The sequence below is a fragment of the Phyllostomus discolor genome, chromosome 14, assembly GCF_004126475.2.
Source record: "Phyllostomus discolor isolate MPI-MPIP mPhyDis1 chromosome 14, mPhyDis1.pri.v3, whole genome shotgun sequence".
Classification (NCBI taxonomy): Eukaryota; Metazoa; Chordata; class Mammalia; order Chiroptera; family Phyllostomidae; genus Phyllostomus; species Phyllostomus discolor.
In genome coordinates, this window is record NC_040916.2 from 21,113,601 (window position 1) to 21,131,504 (window position 17,904).

At 61.6% G+C, this 17,904-nt stretch overlaps 1 protein-coding gene across 5 annotated transcripts in view; it reads right to left on the minus strand.

The window, feature by feature from the left end:
- Window positions 1–1,733: 1,733 nt before the first annotated feature.
- Window positions 1,734–17,904, minus strand: part of TNN (tenascin N) — a 35,093-nt gene continuing 18,922 nt past the window's right edge. For 4 of the 5 annotated variants that reach the window (XM_036015262.1, XM_036015260.1, XM_036015259.1 and 1 more), the window contains 9 exons: window positions 15,407–15,670; window positions 14,068–14,331; window positions 11,023–11,153; window positions 9,940–10,072; window positions 9,356–9,507; window positions 7,813–7,909; window positions 6,827–6,994; window positions 3,968–4,131; window positions 1,734–2,549 (listed from right to left, as the gene is read on the minus strand). In XM_036015262.1, coding sequence (XP_035871155.1) covers window positions 2,406–2,549; window positions 3,968–4,131; window positions 6,827–6,994; window positions 7,813–7,909; window positions 9,356–9,507; window positions 9,940–10,072; window positions 11,023–11,153; window positions 14,068–14,331; window positions 15,407–15,670 — 1,517 coding nt within the window. In that variant the 3' untranslated portion in view covers window positions 1,734–2,405. The remainder of the gene's footprint in view (window positions 2,550–3,967; window positions 4,132–6,826; window positions 6,995–7,812; window positions 7,910–9,355; window positions 9,508–9,939; window positions 10,073–11,022; window positions 11,154–14,067; window positions 14,332–15,406; window positions 15,671–17,904) is intronic. The other variant, XM_036015261.1, reaches the window with a different exon arrangement.

Consider the following 17,904-nt stretch of genomic DNA (forward strand, 5'->3'; position numbering starts at 1 on the left):
AGCTCCCCTCCCCCCACTTCCTGCTCTGCCTGCCATAGAACCTTCCAAGGGTCAGCTGAGGTTTTCCCCGCCCTCAGCCTTCTGGGCACCGTGGGTCCTACAGGCAAAGGGCAGCAAGACACAACCAGTTATCTCCAGTCCTTGTCCGGGCTGGTGGGGGACAAAGGCTGGGGTCAGAGGACATGGGGTGCGGGGGCTGGGGCTACTGCCCGTGTCCAGAGCTGAAAGACCACCACACCGGCGGGTGACCGCTGTGCCAGAGCTACTCGGAGTGGTCCCCAGCCCAGACGTACAGAGTCAGAACGTCCAGGGACGACGCTCAGTGACCCTGCCTTCCCGAGTCCGGTTGACAGGCGAGTCCACCCCCGGCCCTGGGTCACTCCCTGCTCTGATCCACTTTGTGAAGGAGTCCCTCCTTTTCCACAAAGCCGCACCCGCTGGGGGGAGTGCGGGGGTTCTGAGCCACCACACTGTGGGCCCTGCGTGCAGAAGGCACGAGAGAGCTCGGGAGCTCGGGGCTGGGCAGCCGCACAGAAGGACCTTCGAGACGGCCAGGGAGTGGGCTCGAGCTCTGGTCCTGCCAGAGCTGGATCGGGCTCGGGAGCCACGACAGGTGCCCCTACTCCACCTGGCCTGCGCAGACCCCACCTCCAGCACCAACCTCTGCCTCCAGGGCACTCAGCCCTACTGGGCACTGAGCGTTTCTGCGTGGTTCGGTGTCAGGCTCCACCTGTAGCACAGGTGCCCGGAGTAGAGTGTGGCACACACCGGGGCGTGGCCAGCACTTGTGGGAGGGAGGGAGGGAGGAAGGAAGGGAGGGAGGAAGGAAGGGAGGGAGGGAGGGAGGGAGGGAGGGAGGGAGGGAGGGGTGCAGGAAGGACAGTGCACCCACTCCTTCAGGGCCAGGGCCCTGTCCAGCTTGCCCTCCTGTGTCTGCCCAGTGCCAAGCACACTGCCTGGTAAGAAGCAGGCTGACACAGATTCGCGTGGGGTCCACGAACCAGGCCCAGCATACTTTGTAACCATGAGCCCAGCACCGGAACCGCACGTGGCTCAGACCACCCGCCATGAGCTCGATGGAGCAGTAACTGTGGCATTGCTCCGTGTGTGTGTTGGGGAGGGGAATAAAAATGTTAAAGGTTGATTTTTTAAAAAGTTTCAGAAGTACAGCTTGGCATTCAGCCAGAGGTTAAAACCGGGAGAAACTGAGGCGATAAATGACACCCGGGCCCTGGAGGGGACTGCAGCCGATAGGGCCCATGTGTCCTCCTCCCCACTCAACCCCTGCCTCCGATCACCGTCATCTGCCATCGTGCAGGTGAGAGGCCGCCGCCGCCAGCCACACTCTGCTATAACACACAGATGCGCCTTCGCTCGAAATCAGGTTAAATTTAGAGCTCAAGTGCACTTGTGTGGGGGAAACAACGCAAGGCAATTATTTTTAATCAAGTGGTTATTAGTACTTTCTCCTGGAATAGGAATTTGAGTTACTTCAACGGTCGCCGGCTTCCCTACAGAAAAACCTTCCGAAGTGACAGGGAAATAAGGCAGGAGGGTCTGACCTGGTGCCCGTTCAGACCTGGAAGCTCCAAGGCAAACATGTTAAAAAAAAACCAGGGTGGGTGGGGAGGGGTGACGGAGGGGCCAGGGAAGGGAGGGAAGCTGGCTTTCGAAAGGGGGTCGCAGCAAAGACTCTTTGGGAGGAGCCAATTAGCAAGACAGTCAAATTATTCAAAGTTGAAAGAGTGAGAATTTATTCACAACACATGCAGGTCTCTGGAAGGGATTATGCAAATGACTGGAAAGAGGCCACTTAAAAATAGCAGGAACGGGGGCGCTCTGGGTTCCAGCAGGCTGGGGACTGGCAGAGCTTCGCTGCGGGGGAAGAGTCACCCCGTTTTCCCCAGGACCCCGGGTGATGCGGGGGTCCCAGGCTCCGGGACCCCCGCATCAGAGAGAACGCCTCTTCGGGGCTTCTTTCTGGGGAGATTGGCACTAGCCGAGCTTTCTATATAGATAGATAAAATATATATACCGATCTCCAGAGTTTTCCAACAGGTAAAGCGCTGGACCCTGTTTTTACTCGCTACCGAATTCAGACGGAAGACCCTGCAGTTCGCGCGCCGTCGTTCCCGCACGCGCCACGCGGCTACGACTGGGGGTCTTCGGGCCCCAGCAGAGGGGCCGGGACGCAGGGGACGAGGAAGCGCCCTCTGCCGTTTGGGCCTCGGCGACCCGCTCTGTCCTGCTGGCGACCCAGCCACCTCGGGGCCTAGGGGCTCTGCCCTTCCCTCCAATTTCCATTCGTGGTGCGCACGACCCCCCCGCCCCGCCCCACGTCTACCTCTACGCAGCCCCACCCCCCGGGCTGGTCTTGCCTCGCGCGCGGTGAATGGGCAAATGGGTCACCAGAACGTTCTCGAATTTTCTCCCAGGGCCCGCTTCTTCCGGCCCAGGAGGTGCTGCCCGCTGTAGCCGTGGGGGCGGATTTTCAGCTCCACGTAAGGGATGGAGAATTCGTGTCCTTTCCATGGCTCCCAGTTCACCCCCTGCATTAAATAAATAAATAAATAAATACAAGGCCAGCATCAAGAAGAGGCCCTTGGGAGGAGGGTCGGGTGGGCTGCGGCTCGCAGGAAGGCCCCTCCGCCTGGGAACCGAGCCCTCACTGCTAAGGGGAGGAGACGGAGCCAGGTGGTGCCTGGGGCATCAGCACCCAAGGGAAAGGGGTGGAATCTGGGGACATGCGCCCTCTGCTGGGCAGCTGGGGCGAGACAGGCTGGGACGCCCCCTTGTGATTGGAGATGGGGGTGTGGGCCCGGAGGTGGGTGAGGCCCGGGGAGCGGCCGCTGGGGCTCGGAAAGCACAGGGGCCACCGGGCCGGCACCGGTCACACGATCTTTGCTTCCCTCTTTCCTTTCCGAGAATTTAAAGGCAAAAATAAACATATTAATTGGCCAATTGTGTGAAATCATTTTCAATTTAGACTGTTTAGATATTAGCTCTGGGGGTAACAAACAACCTGCTAGAAACTAAATTTCATTTTGTGTCTTTTGACTGGTGAGTGCAATATTTAATTCACTTAATAACCTTGCAGCCTGGCCAATAAAGAGCCCAAGTGGCCAATTTTATGTATTTTAATTTGTGAGGTAAATAATAAACAAGAAACTAAATGCCTTGCAGACTGTGAAAAGCACATTAGCCAGATGAATGCCTTTTATTAGCAAACCCCGGCCCGGTGGAGGGCCTGCCGGCTGCTCCTTTCAAATATGGGGTCCCTGGGCGGGGCCCCTCGCTGCCACGGCGACACGTGGGCCCGCCCCCCTCCCCGGCTCCCTGGGGGCACGTTTCTTCCCTTCAAAAAAAAAAATCACTCCAGGATTATGAGTCCCTGCCGCTGCCTGGGGCTGGGTGAGGTCAGAAGAGGGGGTCCCGTGGTCAGACTGGCACCCTCATTAGAAGAGGGAGCTGCACCAGAGTGTGCACACGCTCTCTCCATCTCTCTGTGGTGTGTGAGGAGGAGGAAGGGGGGTCCTTGCAGGAAATGAACCTGCCCACACCGTGACGCTGGACTCCCAGCCCGCGGGAGAGGGAGAAACAGCATCTGCTGTTCGAGCCTTGCAGGGCGTGGGGCTCTGTTCTAGCAGACCCAGCTGCCTCGGACCGTGTCCCCGTGTGAAAGGGTGAAGGGACACGGGGTGGGACCCACCGCACGAGGCTCTGTTCCACAGTGGGCAGCCCGGGCTCCCCCCCCCACAACCTGCGCCAGGTGTGTGGCCCTGGGGGGCATGCAGGGCGGGGAGGGGCTGCCGCAGATGGGCAGCGAGTGCCTGACCTCAAGGCCACGGAGGCTGCAAACCAGCTCCTCCGCCCCGAGCGGGGGCAGCAGCAGGAGCAGGGCAGACACCCCAGCCCGGAGGGTGTCGCTCTGGGGACCGTCACTTTGGGGGCAGCGCCCGTCACCCACCTCGCTGTGCTTGGTCTCCCCGTATCTGCCGTTGGGGTTGGCCAGGTGGCAGTTCTTGTACCACCAGCCGCCGTGGTGCGTCAGGGCGCAGTTGCTGAGGGCGATGTCGTTGTCCCTGTCGAACGTGGTGAACTTCCACCCGTTGTGGTAGGAGAGCGCGTCCCCTGCAGGAGGGAGGGCGTGCGCCGAGGTGAGAGGCCACGCCGTGCCAGCCGCCACCGAGGGGTGGAGGGCACAGCAGGGAAATCTCCAGCGGGGAAACGCCGAGGGTCCCGTCCGGGATGCCACGGGGAGTCGCGCCTCTCAGAGCGGCCCCACGGGCGGGTGCTCTTTCCCGGCCTGCCTCCCGCACGCCAGGCCTGTCTCTCCATTCGCCCTAAGGGCCCTTCCCCTGAGAAGCTCCACAGTCAAGTGCAGGACCCAAGTTCCCGGGGGCAGACGCATCGACTCTCCCCAGGGCACCTCCCCGGCCCTTCCTGTCTCTGCCCAACCCTCCGCCCAGCCGCCCAGAGCAGAAACCTGCGAGCCACGTGTCCGACACACCTGCTCTGCACCTTAATCAAGCCCGTCCTTCTGCGCCCCCTCCCCGCCCCCCTCCACTGCCAGCTGGGCGGCTCCCATCTCTCTGGGCCTGCGTCCCCACCGCAGCCCCCGGGCCCCCCTGAAGCCTGTGCATCCGTCATCTCAGGCATCTCGCCCTACTTTCTGCCGCACGGGGGTGGGGGTGGGGGCGGGGTGAACTCCTCCTCTTCGCTTTGCAGGCCTGGGACCTGGCTGCTCCCTGTGCCCCGTCTCACAGCCACCGTCCCCACAGGCACCTTCCACCTGCACAGGGGACAGGTCCGGCCTCCGGGCCCCTGCCCACCGGCGTCTCTATGCTCTCCCTCGGTCCAAACCGCCCCCCCCCAGCCCCTGAAGCCCAGCTCAGCGCACCCCGAGGAAGCATCCCCTCCTGGGTCCTCCCTCTCAGCCTCCGAGCACACACCTGGACCTCCAGCGCCCTCTGGGCACGCCGTGCCCTCAGTGCTCCGTCGCATCGTGTCTGCACACATGCAATTATTTTACCTGCCTTTCTCCTGTTTCCCCATCGTGACGGTCATCCTTTTATAAGTCCACTTTTTAATCCAGCTCATAAAAGGCAGTCAGGGCCCATGTCAATCCCAAGTTCAAGTCCGCTCTGTTCTTACGAGAACCACGCCTACACTCACACCTGGTCCCCGAGACTACCGATCACCCTCACAGACACCCTCTGGCTGGAGCCCTGCGGCAGGCTTTCGGGGTGGGCCAGGCACCTCCCGGCCCCTTGAGGAGACAAAGCCACAGGGGGACCCGTCAAGATGCCCCCCCCCCCCCCAGCACTTTGTTTCCTCCCAGGTCACCGTGTCACCCGACTCATCCCCTCCCCGACCCGGACAGGGCTGCTTGGGGCTCCGGACTGTTCCTCACACACAACACAACACACCCCTGAGGCTCCCCTGAGGCTGTGCCGGAAGGTCTCACTGGCGGCACCTTATTTTAGACTCGACTACTCTGCTCCAGGCCCAGCAAAGGCCTGGGAAACAAGGGCAAATGCAACATTCATGTGGTTTTTTTTTTTTTTAAGTTAAGTCCTAGAACCTGGAAGAAGTTTGGCATGAGCAGTCGGCCACTTCCGATCACGCTGTCTGGACAGGCTTCCGCCATCAGGGGTCGCTGAGCGGACAGTTCTGGCAAAGCCGCAGGTGCCAAGGATGAACCGCGATGTCCCTGCCCCGGCTCAGCCCCCGACGCCCCCGGGCTGGGGAGCCCCTGCCTTTCCTCCCATCTGAGCTCCACCCTCTCAGGCCCAGCTCCAGCCCCCCCTTCCCGACCCCGTCCTGCAGGACCCCCTTCAGTCCCCTCAGCCCCCCACGCCCCACCCTTGTCCACGCTCCTGCAGTCTCCTGACCACTTACTACATTCTTTGCTAAAGTCACCTTCTGTTACTACCGATCTATTCATTTCCCTGTGAGTCTAAGGGGAGAGACCGTGTCCCGCACAGTCAGGCCACCCGGCTGGTGGCACGTTCCTCTGTACGGCCACCCCAAAGTCAAAGACACGCAAACCCAGCGAACAGGCATGAGCGACCCGTGGACGGGGACAGCGGGGTGGGGGCCGACTGTGGGAGTGGGGGGCGGGGCAGGGGAGAGCAAGCGGGGGGGGGGATTGGGACAGCTGCAGTAAAGTAACAACTTTAAAAAGGGAAAACAAACGTGCAAAGCCAAACAGCGGACCTACTTGCCCGGGTTTTAAACGCCACGAACAGAGGCTTAGCTGTAACACGGACAGTCACCACCCCTCCCCCTTCAAGAAGACAGTCAGTGGCGCACCCGGGGATCCCGTCACATCGCTCGTGGTGGGGGAGGGGGAGGTCCCCGACCCCCGCGGCTGCCCTGCTGCCCCTCCCATGTCGTCACCTCGTGTGACGTGGGTGGGACCCCCACTTCCTGCCGGTGGAGTCGGCCCTTTCGTTTCCCGTCTTTGTGGGAACGCCGCCGTGCGTGCTCTGCACCATGTGAGGGTGGCAGCTTCACCCCCCTACCCCGGCCGGAGGAGCCCTGGTGGGGGGCGGGCAGGCACAGGGGGTGGGCCACTCCTCGCCCGGATTGGGGGTGCGACGGGGAGGGTCAGCGTGTAACATTCTGGTTTTCTGAGGGTCCAGGATCACTTTAACGACTTTGTTGACGCCAGGCCCCCTGCTGGGGGCAGGGCCTCGGCTGCCAGTCGGTGAGGACCCTTGGCCTCCGCGGAAGTATCCCACCCCAGGCCCAGGGCACGCTGCAAACCAGGGCTCGGACTCTCAGGGCGTGAGGCCCCGGCCGCCGGGACCGCGGCCCTCACCTGCGGTGCCCCTGTACTTCCCGACCGTGAGCTTGTACCGCTCCTTGCTGGAGGCCACCTGGAAGGAGTCGTAGACGGCATAGGCGGACTCGTTGGCCGTCTGCAGGTCCGCCCGCACCTCGTACCGGGTCGGGGTGCCGGTAGTGAGGTTGTGCAGCTTGTCGAGCCCTGGAAACGAAGACCTCCCCTCGTCAGGCGTCACCTTGGCCTTCGCCTCCTCTGCTCACTTGGGCCTCCCCCCGACTTTCTCTCTGGGCGGGGGCTCATTTTCTCCCCCAGCTACTCCTCTGGGACCATCAGGCTACGGAGTGTGGGAGCCCTGTCCTCTGGGAGGGTAGTGGTGGGGTTCTTTCCGGGGTGACCCTGCTCCGTCAGCTTCAACTCTCCCAGGCCTCAGCGGCTGGTGGCTACTGTCCACCCCTCCCGCCGGGGGGCAGAGGGGACCCCCCCGCTCACTCGACAGTCCCTGAAGGGATTCCGCACAAAGCCGACTCTACTGGGCACCGAGTCCCCCGATTACAACGTCTTAATTCTTCTTTTCCCGACGGCTGTTTCTGGCCATCTCCCTCTCCACGCACCTCTCTGCCTGAGCACGCAGCAGACGGACACAAGCAACGGCAGAACCCGCACGACGGGCGTCACCAGCGGAAAGTCCGGGTGACCAGTGTGCCCTCCTGACAGTGTGCCCGCCCACCAGCCCGCGCCACCAGCCCCCCGCCTGCTCCTGCTCCTACGGCTCTCGGGGGTTCGGCTCCCGGCAAATCCTGTGGGGCTTGGACACAGCCAAAAGGCCGCCTGGGACTGTCCCGCCCTTTCACCAAAGCACAGTGGGAGCCTTCCCACAGGCTGGCCGGCAGGCTCCCCAGAGGGTCCCTGGCCCGGGACCTCCCCCTGAACCTGGTGAGCGTCCTCAAGCTGCCTGACCAGCTTCCCAAGGGGAAGTCCCCCCTGCATCCCCCACCATCCCAGATTCCCCAAGGCCGCACCAAGCCAGAACTCCTTCCTGAGGTCCCCAAAGCCTTCCACGTAGGTCCGCCAGCGCTTGAAGAAGTCCAGCTGCCCGGTGTTCCGCCTCTGGAAGACCTGCAAAGGGAGATGGCCGTTTCCCTCTGCCCCGCACTGGCACGGCCACCCCCGAGGGAGCGGGGACGGCAGCTCGCACTGGGGCTGCCCTGAGGACAGAGGAGGGGACTGTACACAGGTGTGGGGTGGCCTGGGAGTGGAGCTGAGGGACGGGGAGTGGAGAGCGGTTCTGCAGTCCTGGCGCTGGCGGGACGGCCCTCCGCTGGGATGGGGGCTCTGGGAGTGGAGGGGCTTTGTGCGCCCCACGTGCTCGCTGGGGGCCCGGCAGTGGGAGTCACGGGTGGGTGAAGATGCCACAGGAGCCCCCGAGTGCCAGGGCCAGAGCTCTAACACACGAGCCAGGCCGGGCTTGTAAAGGGGAGAAATGTGTCTGAGGTGATGTGAGGTTCTTCCGCTGCCAGGAGTCCGGGAAGACCTCCTGGCGGCCTCTCTGAGTGCAGCTGGGGCCTTGGGACGACATGTCCCAGCCAAGGACTGGAAGTGAAACCACAGGAGGGGGTGGGGGCCTTCTCCTTGCCCCCTCTTCCATCGCCACGGGCCCTGGGCCTCGGTGACGGCCGCACGCTGACCGGGCACCAGAGTCCGCTCGAACCCCCAAGTCGCCCCTTGGAAATGCCAGCCAAACCCAAAAAGGACTGGGCACGCGGGAGAAAAAGCACTTTAAGTTTCAGCTCGTTGGAGTTTGGTGTTGGTGTGCTGCTGCTGCACAGCATACATGGTATGGTAACAGGTTTGGGAAGTAAACTAAAGCCCCCGGAAAGGATGAGACGGGCTGGGAAGGACACAGGAACCAGACGGAGACAAAGCCGGGAGGAGCTCACACCCTGCAACCTCCACGTGGTGCAGGGTGGGCACATGGGGGGCGGGGGCAGCAGCCCGAGATTCGGGGGGAAGCAGGAAGACGTGGACTCACGAAGTCCGCAAAGGGGAAGGTGTGGGCGACAGCGCCACGGACTGCTGGGGGGCCACGGACACGGGGCCTGCCCTGCCGAATGTGGAGCTCCTGGCCCCTGGCTAAGGAGCGGCCACACTCACGCAGCCCTGAAACCACACCGGGCCCTTCGAGGGCAGCGCGAGGCTGATGTGGCCCCGGTGAGAGTGGGTCTGACACCCCTGCCCGGAAGCTTCTGTATGGGCCTTGTTTTCCAAGAGGGTCCTGCTTGGCGAGGGGCGGGTTGAGGAGAGTGCTCTGAGGAGGGGACAGTGGCTCACACACACACACACACACACGTGCACACGCACGTGTGCACACACACAGGGCATTGTGAGACGGGGACCAGCCCCCGAGCCTTGCAGCCATTGGCCTCAGTCTGCCCTGTCTTGGGCACGAGGGGCCTCTGGCGCTGTGGGTGCTGGGGCCACCAGGGCTCCCCCGTCCCGTGCGTCAGAAGAGCTAGAGCTGCCTGGGCTGGGAAGGGGCGGCTGCCCAGGGCCCCCGTGACTCACAGTCCAGCCGCCGCCGTCCGTGTCCATGTCGCAGTACACCTGCAGGGGCCGGCCGGCGTCGCCGTGCAGGTAGACGGTGTACAGGCCGCTGGCGGCGTTGCTGTTCTGTTGGACTTGACTGCAGTCCGCGGGGTGCGGGAAACGGGCGCCCACTAGAGGCCAGGCAGAGGGGCGGTGTTAGGACAAGGGCAGGGGGGTGAGTCCCCTGTTTTAAGTGATGTGTCTTGTTCAGGAACGGTCCACGGCCTCCCACTGCTTTGCACCTTCGGGCCCTTCACTCGCATCTTACCTCCCCCGCTCACCGCTCTCATCGCACTGTCCCAACGCACCAGAGATAAGGTCACGTTCACATCACTTCCCCCCCAACCCGGCTGCCCCACAAAACAACACTCCCTTCTGCTCCCCCCTCCAGTCCCTCCACCAGGGGATGGGTCTCTCCTGAACCCGCCGCACCCCCACCCCCATGTCCCCTTCCTGAAGAAACCCACAGCTCGGCAGCCACCCGCTCCCACGTGGGCACGGCCCCGGCCTCTGGGAGGCTCCTCCCCCACAACGTTCTCCCTCCGAGTGCAGGTCCGCGGTACCTGTGGACAGGGTGGTGGAGACACTCCTGCTCCGGCGATCCCCCTTGAAGGCGACCAGGGAGACGGGGTAGGCGGTGCCCTGCTCAAGGCCTTGCAGTTCAAACCTCAGGTCCCCGGGTCCCAGCCGCACCTCCTACGAACAGAGGAGACGGGAGGCACGGGCTCAGTTCATCATGCCCAGCACCCAGGCGCCGGGAACATCCCTGGTGCCAACGCCAGAAGCTCTCGGACGGTGTGGTGTCTGCCTCCGAGGGCTCAGAGGTGGCCCGGGACCCCAGCCTGTCGCAGCCGCTTCTCCAGGTTCAGCACCTCGGGGCGCACGGGCTGGGCGCACGGGCTGGGAGCCGGTGCGAGGCAGCAGCCCCAGGGAGCACCCGCCGGTCTCCCGGACCTCTGCCCCCCAGGCCCTCGCCGGGGCCCCCACACCAGGCTGAGAAGTGAAGAGGGAAGGGAAACCGGGCTGCTATCTATGGGGGGGGGCTGGTTTTCTCGCCGCCTCCCTTCTGAACCCACCGTCTTCCTCTGGCAGCAGGGCGGTCCTAGGCAGTCACTGAGCTACTGACCAAATCAATGCGTCTCTCCTTTTCCCCTTCCTTCCTCCTTTCTTTTTTCCCCAAGGACGAAAGATAATAATTTTCCACTGGGACTAATTTTGAAAGTTTACTGGCCTTCAGATCCCAGGGCAGAGGTGTCATCTCTGAAATAAGGGTTAATCAATTCATCCAGTAAATCTTTATCGAGCGCCTACCTGGGAGGACTGAGCCAAAGAGACGAAAGGTCCCTGTCCTCCCGGAGCTAAGATTTATGGGGCACAATAAACAAACAACGTGGGCCAAGGCGTGGCCGGCAGGTGCGGAGTGGTCAGCGGGGGCAGGCACAGGCTAACCCTAGTACAGTGAGACCTGGCGGTCACAGGCGACTGTGCATAGCACGGTCCCTTGCACACAGCAGGCGACCAGTGAGGATCCGCTGCATTATCAGCAGGCTGCCGTGGCACCAGCCATCATGCCAGCTGACCCGAGGCAGTTGTTCTGTGTGGGGCCAGGCAGAGGCGCCAAGAGAAGAGCCAGGAGAGTCCAGTACCTTGGTGGTGCCATCCGGGAGCTGGTAGGTCAGAATGTAGCCGTCGATCTGAGCAGAGGGAGCCATCCAGGTCAGTCCCCCGCCGGACTGCGTCATGGCAGAGGGACGGAGGTTGCTGGGAGGGTCAATGTCTGTGTATGGAAAGCCAAGTGATGGGGCGATGGTTATTGCTAAGGTGATGGGGGCAGGGCAACTTCTGAAGCATTAACTTATAGTTCCTGCCCACAACCCCCCCCCATTTCTTTTCCTCCCTTCGAGCAGATGGCAGGCTCCGTTCTCCCTCGCCACCGGCCCTCCCCGGCCTCTGCGTCCACAGGCACAGATCCACCGGGGACAGGGACGAAGGAACAGGTGCTCGGGCGGCCGAGTTCCCTCCACATGGAGTGAACCTGGGCTCCCGCCTGCCCAGCAGACTCCCAGAGGCCGGCGGGCAGGAGCAAGCTAGACTAGGGGTGGGTCCAGGGACGGCAGGGCCCCCCCGGAGGTGCGGAGCCGGGGGCAGGGGACGCGGGGTGCAGGACCAGGGAGGCCTGAACACGGGAGCCAGGGCATCTCCGCAAACAGCTGCCGGGAGAGACGGCCCAAGGGCCGGAGGAGCCCCGGGCCTGATATTGGGAAACCGCCCAAGGCTTCACATCCAATCCGGGGGGAGGAGCATGACCCTAAAGTTACCGAGATTTCTGTCCAACAAGCAGAGTAGGGCTTATGACGGACATTAAGTTGGCGTAGAAAGAGGAAGCTCTACTCCTTATGTGTCTAAGTGTGTGGCCTTAGATGCGTGCTCCGTGCAGAGAGAAGCAGGGGCGGGGGTGTTTGTATGGAGGATAAGAGGGCGAGTAGGAAGGAGGAAAAGGAGGGGAGGGGAGGGGAAGGGAGGGGAACAGTGAAGAGGAAGGGAAGGAAAGGCTGAGGCAGAGACGAGCAGGGCTCTCCTTGAGGCCCCCTGCACTCCCCCCTGCAAACTCCAGTGGGGACATGGGGGCGTCAGGACGTGGGGGCGTGGGGACCAGAAAACTGGAGCTCAGCAAACTCGTGGTCAACACCATAGTAACTGGTCAGAGACTGTTTTTTTTTCCAACCAAATAAGATATGAATGGAAATTTCCAGTTTGAAAAGCCATTACAGAATACGACTTCAATTTCCACGTTCCCAAAAAAGGGGTCTCCGGGCTATTTCATACCCAGTAGCTCTTCAGCTGAGCACAGAATTGCTGCGGTCGAACAGGAATCAGGCAGCCGTTGTTTTGAGTTCGGGTGTTTTGACAAATTTTGAGTTTCTGTGATGTCAGCTTGGTTTGACATTCTAAAGCGGAACATCTGGTGTAGATTTTAGTGTATCCATCCCACAGAAAAACTGAATTTCCACTTGCAAAACCAAAGCCAAACCTGGACGATTTAAGTATCTTAGGCTGCCTTCTGCCGCCTCCGTGACTGTCCGCCGCCCCGGGTTAGGGACAGTGGAGGTCTGTCTTACTTTCTCATTTCTGTGGACCAGAAACACGATAATGTCATTGTCTTTAAGGAAGAGCGAAGCGAGAGAGAAGGAAAGGAAGAAGAAGAGGAAGGAATGGGGAGGAAGGGAGGCAGAGGGGAGGGAGGGAGGAGAAGCAGGAAGGGGGAGGGAGGCAGGGAGGAGGGAGGAGGCACGGGCCAGAGCAGCGCAGCAGCCGTTAGGGAGCCTGGGCTGCGGAAAAGAGGTTTTCTTCCCACATGCCCTTGCCTGAAAATTTTTATAGAAGCATGCATCACTTTTTTGGTTAAAAATGCCTAACATGGCCCTGGCTGGCATAGCTCAGTGGATTGAGCGCGGGCTGCGAACCAAGGTGTCGCAGGTTCGATTCCCAGTCAGGGCACATGCCTGGGTTGCAGGCCATGACCCCCAGCAACCACACATCGATGTTTCTCTCTCTCTCTCTCTCTCTCCCTCCCTTCCCTCTCTAAAAATAAATAAATAAAATCTTTTTAAAAAATGCCTAATGTAACTAATAAAAATAACTCAAAAACTCAAGTCTCCTGTGACTCCAGGGGCCCATGTGCTGCCCCGGCCACAGAGGGGTGGCCAGGTCTCCCCCAGACTGGCTAGGGCGACCCAAGGACCTCAGGGCACCGGACTGTTCTCAGGACCCCAGGGCCGATCGTGGTGACGCTCAGCGAGACCAGAGGCCCTGTCGTCAGCACCTACAGTCGGGCGCCCGGCTCCCTGCTCGCCCCCTGGAGGGGGCCCTGCAGGGAGGAGACGCCGCACTGTGGCCCCCGCCTGCAGGAGGGCAGTGGCCGAGCTCCTGGCCGCCCTGGCCGCCGGCCTGCGGCTGACGTGTGGAGTGTTGAAGGGACCTGGAGAGCCCTCCCTGTTTCTGCCTGAGCTGTGGCCCTCCCTGAAAAGGCAAGACCCACTGCTCTCTCCCGGGAGAACTGGCCCTTCTCCCAGAGGGAACAGTTAGTTGGGCAAAATCTCACGGACCCCACGGCACGCGGCCACGTGTGTCTGAAGCATGTTTAATCACAGCCCCCACAGCAGGACTTTGGAGTCCCACCCGGGGAAGGACGCTTCGCTCAGCACGGCTCCCAGACGAACCCCGAATGCGGCTGTCTCCGGGATCCCCGGCGTCTGTGCGCGGGTGTTGGTGACTTCCCGTCCGGCGACGGAGGCTCTTGATCCTTGCTTTTCTCTTTGCCCTCGCTTAATAAAGTGCTTAACTATTCACCTCTGACTTGGGGTCCTTATTGTCTGCGAATCCGAACCTCCAAACTGAGTGGCCACGATCTCACACGTGCCCCTTAGTGGCACAACGTGGGAGCTGGGCAGCGGGGGTGGTCAGAGAGGTGACCTTCTGCGCTGCCTTCTCGACCCGTCCCACGGCCCTGCCTGATGCCATGTCCTCTGCCCTCTTTCGCACTAGTCCGAAAGGTCACGTCAACGCATGACCCAGGAGTAAGAGGAGGGAACCCCTCTGAAGAGTGTCCTCAGGCGAAACAACGGCCTTCCCCGCCCCCTCCCCACACCTGACACATGTGAGGAGTCTCCTGTCTGGGTCCCTCGCAGTACCTGTCTCGGCCGTGGTGCCAGCCTTCTGGCTCTCCCGGGCCCCCAGCGCGGCCCACACGTGCACCGTGTACTCCACGCCCGGCCGCAGGCCCGTCAGCACCGCGCTGCTCTGCTCCTTGTCCACCGGCACCTCCCGGGCGTCTCCGTCGGCGGAGGTGTAGCGCACCATGTACCTGTCGACGGCGGCCTGCACCGGATCCCAGGAGATGGAGGCCGTGGTCTCCGTCACCCGGTCGGCCACCAGGTTTTGGGGGCTGTCAATGTCTGGAAGAAAAAACATGCACCGTTAATGGGCCAAGGGGAGCGGAAACCGTGGCCATCTTGCCTGGGGCAAAGCCTGCTCGTGTTGTGTGGTTCTTCCATCTCAGAGGCTCTAGCTCCGTCGTGGGCATACATGTCTCCCCTCCCCACGGAGACCTTGGCTCCTCAGGGAGCAAGCACGGCAGACCAGCATCTGAAACTCCACGCCGTTGCCTCCACAAGAGTGCAGCACAGCAAGTGCCTTTACTCGGTTAGTGGGTGAGTGTCTCACTCCCGCTCAGCACGCGGCAGGGCGCCGGGCAGGGGGTGGGGCCAGCCGGAGGCCTGGCCTCTGCTCACAGCACCTAGTCACACTGTTCCCAGCACCAGTGGGCGAAGCCCTCCCACCTCCTGCGTGAGGACCCCGGCAGCCGGTGGCAGGTGTGAGCCCCCGGGGCAGAGGCCTGCGTCCTGCCACCCTCAGGGTCCTCGCTGCCGCGGAGTGGCAGGGACAGTGGCCAACGCTCAGGACACACCGTGCAGTGAACCGGCAGGTGTCAAACCCCGCTCCCACTTGGAGTGCTCAGTGGCTGGTTCCGTCGCTGCACAGAAATGCGGCCACATGACTCCTTCCCAACAGGATGGGCATGTGACACAGAGGCTGTCCTTACTCCCCAAGCCAGCATCATCGCTCCACCCAGAGAGCAGAGCAAACCGCAGGCATCTCCTCGCGCTGGTAGACGGACAGGCTACTTTTCTAAAGCTAATTTTCACATATTAATATCAACAGCATTTGAGCTTCCTTTTCTGTCCCCCTCACAAGTTCAATAGCAGACCCTCGAAGGTGTCCAGGACCCAGCATTCACGGGGCTCGACGAGACCATCATGGCAGGGCTGTCACTCAGGGGCCATCGGGAGGCCCTGGCCGGTACGAAACCAGCTAACGCTGGGGGCTGACGTGGGTGGTCTGTGACGAGGGGATGCCACCCGCCCCTGCACAGACCACAGGTCCTCCCCGCGTCAGAGCAGAAAACAAAAACTGACCAGCTGTACACTCCGCGTGGCAGGCCTCACACTCCCAAAAACCATGCTCCGTTACCTGTCTCGGCCGTGGTGTCGGCCTTCCGGCTCTCCCGGGCCCCCCGCACGGCCCACACGTGCACCGTGTACTCCACGCCCGGCCGCAGGCCCGTCAGCACCGCGCTGCTCTGCTCCTTGCCCACCGGCACCTCCCGGGCGTCTCCGTCGGCGGAGGTGTAGCGCACCGTGTACCTGTCGATGGCGACCTGCACCGGGTCCCAGGAGATGGAGGCCGTGGTCTCCGTCACCCGGTCGGCCACCAGGTTTTGGGGGCTGTCAATGTCTGAGAGGAAAACGATGATCAGCGAACACTGTAGACAGACCGAGTGGCCGTGTCACGTAGGGGCGGGGGCAGTCCCCTGTCCCCAGGGGGTTCCTGTCCGGTGTGCCAGTTTTCAGCTGTGTCACAGACTCGGACCTTCTCTCCACAGCGGGGCTCTTGGACCCTCGAGGAGGTGGCACGGGAGAGTGGAATGAGCACCAGGGCCACCGTCGGAGAAGCTGTGGCCCTGGACAGCGCAGATGCCTCGGCGCCACTGTCACCGGTCACCTCGGGCGAAGTCCCCGTGAGTGCTGCACTCCACCCACGCAGCTAACTACCAGCTTGGTCTGCGACCTTGGGCAGGCCCGTGTCTGCGTTTGTGAAACGAGGTCGTGACCAGTCCTCGTACACAGTTCTGTGGGTGGGTGACAACCGAGACCAAAACGCCTCGTGGAAAGGGGCCCTGAAGACCAAGGGGGACAGCCTGTACCTCCAAATGACAGAATGCGCACCCCGCAATTCAGAGTGTAATCACGGGCAGACCAGTCTTTCTGCCTCAGTTTCCTTCACAGAAAAGACATGGGGTGGGGGGGGATGGAGGGGCCCGGGGGACAGAGTAGCAGAGTGTCTCCCACAGAGCTGCCTCGAGCATCGTGTGAACTGACGACGCCCCTGGTGGCGGGTCCCGGCACGGACTGGGTGCCGGGTGACCGCAGCTATAGTTGACATCAGCTCACTGATGTCTTATGAGTGTGAACAGGAGGTTATGCTCCTTCACACCACACAGAGCGGGGACGTTCAAAACTGCACTGACCAATCGTCATCACCGTCATCATCATCACCATCATCATCATCATCATCACCACCATCACCATCACCACCATCATCATCACCATCACCACCATCACCACCACCATCATCATCACCACCATCATCATCACCACCACCATCATCATCATCACCATCACCACCATCATCACCACCACCATCATCATCATCACCATCACCACCATCATCATCATCACCATCACCACCACCATCATCATCATCACCATCATTGTCATCACCATCGTCAGCACTATCACTATCATCACCATCACCACCATCACCATCACCACCATCATCATCATCATCACCATTATCACCATCACCACCATCACCATCATTGTTATCATCATCCTCAGCACCATCACTATCATCACCATCACCGTCATCATCATCACCACCATGACCATCACCACCATCATCATCACCATCACCACCATCACCATCACCACCATCATCATCATCATCACCATTATCACCATCACCACCATCATCACCATCATGAAGGCACTTCTTTGTTCCAAGTGGTTCACTGCAAAAGCCCTTCCCCCAGCCGCTTTGCCCCCAGGCCCGTCACACGTGTGCAGGGCATGTTGAGGTGGGACTGTGCTTCTCGTGGTTTAGGCCGTGACCCCACTAAAATCAGTACCTACGTTCCAACCTGAGAGCCCACAGCAAAGGCAGGACCGACGGTTTTGCGGCCCTGGGCCGGGCAGCTACCCCCAGGCTGTGACGGGGAACAGGCCCAAGAGGTGGGACCTGAAGGGAGGGTTTCCCTGGAGGTCCACTTGGGGGAGCCAGCAGCTGCCGTGGCCCCGTGACAGGGCCTGCTGACTGCACCCCGGAGCGGGGGGGGGGGGTCTCAACCAGGGGCCACTGGCAGTATCTGGACACACCTCAGCTGGGCACCATCCCATGGGGGATGGGGCAGCTGCTGGCTTCCAACGGGCAGAGCCAGGGATGCTTCGGAACTTCCTACGGTGCACAGAGGACCCCGCTGAGAAAGGAAGCCCCTGCCTAGCGTATCAGTCATGCCACTGCTGAGAAGCCCGATTCGGGGGACCCCGAGGGCAGGCGTCTGACCTGTGCCTAAAATATCTATGAGGCAGGACACTGGCCAGTTGCCCCAATGCAGTGACAGGCTGCGGCATCACAGAGACCTGGACATTGACGCAGAGACCTGGCTGAATCGACGAAAGGTGGCTGCACATCCGGTGGACCAGATGTGGGCATGAGAAGCTGTCCGAGAGGATCACGGGGGCGGGGGGTATGGAGACCCCTCCGGAAAGGCACCAGGGTGCACCCCACACACGAGGGCCAAGGGAGGGGGCAGGGCAGGTACGGTTCGCACAGGACCACTCACTGCGGGGAGCGGTCCTGGGGAGGAGACAGGTGACGTGTCTCAGAAGAACCCACAGAAGTGTCCCACG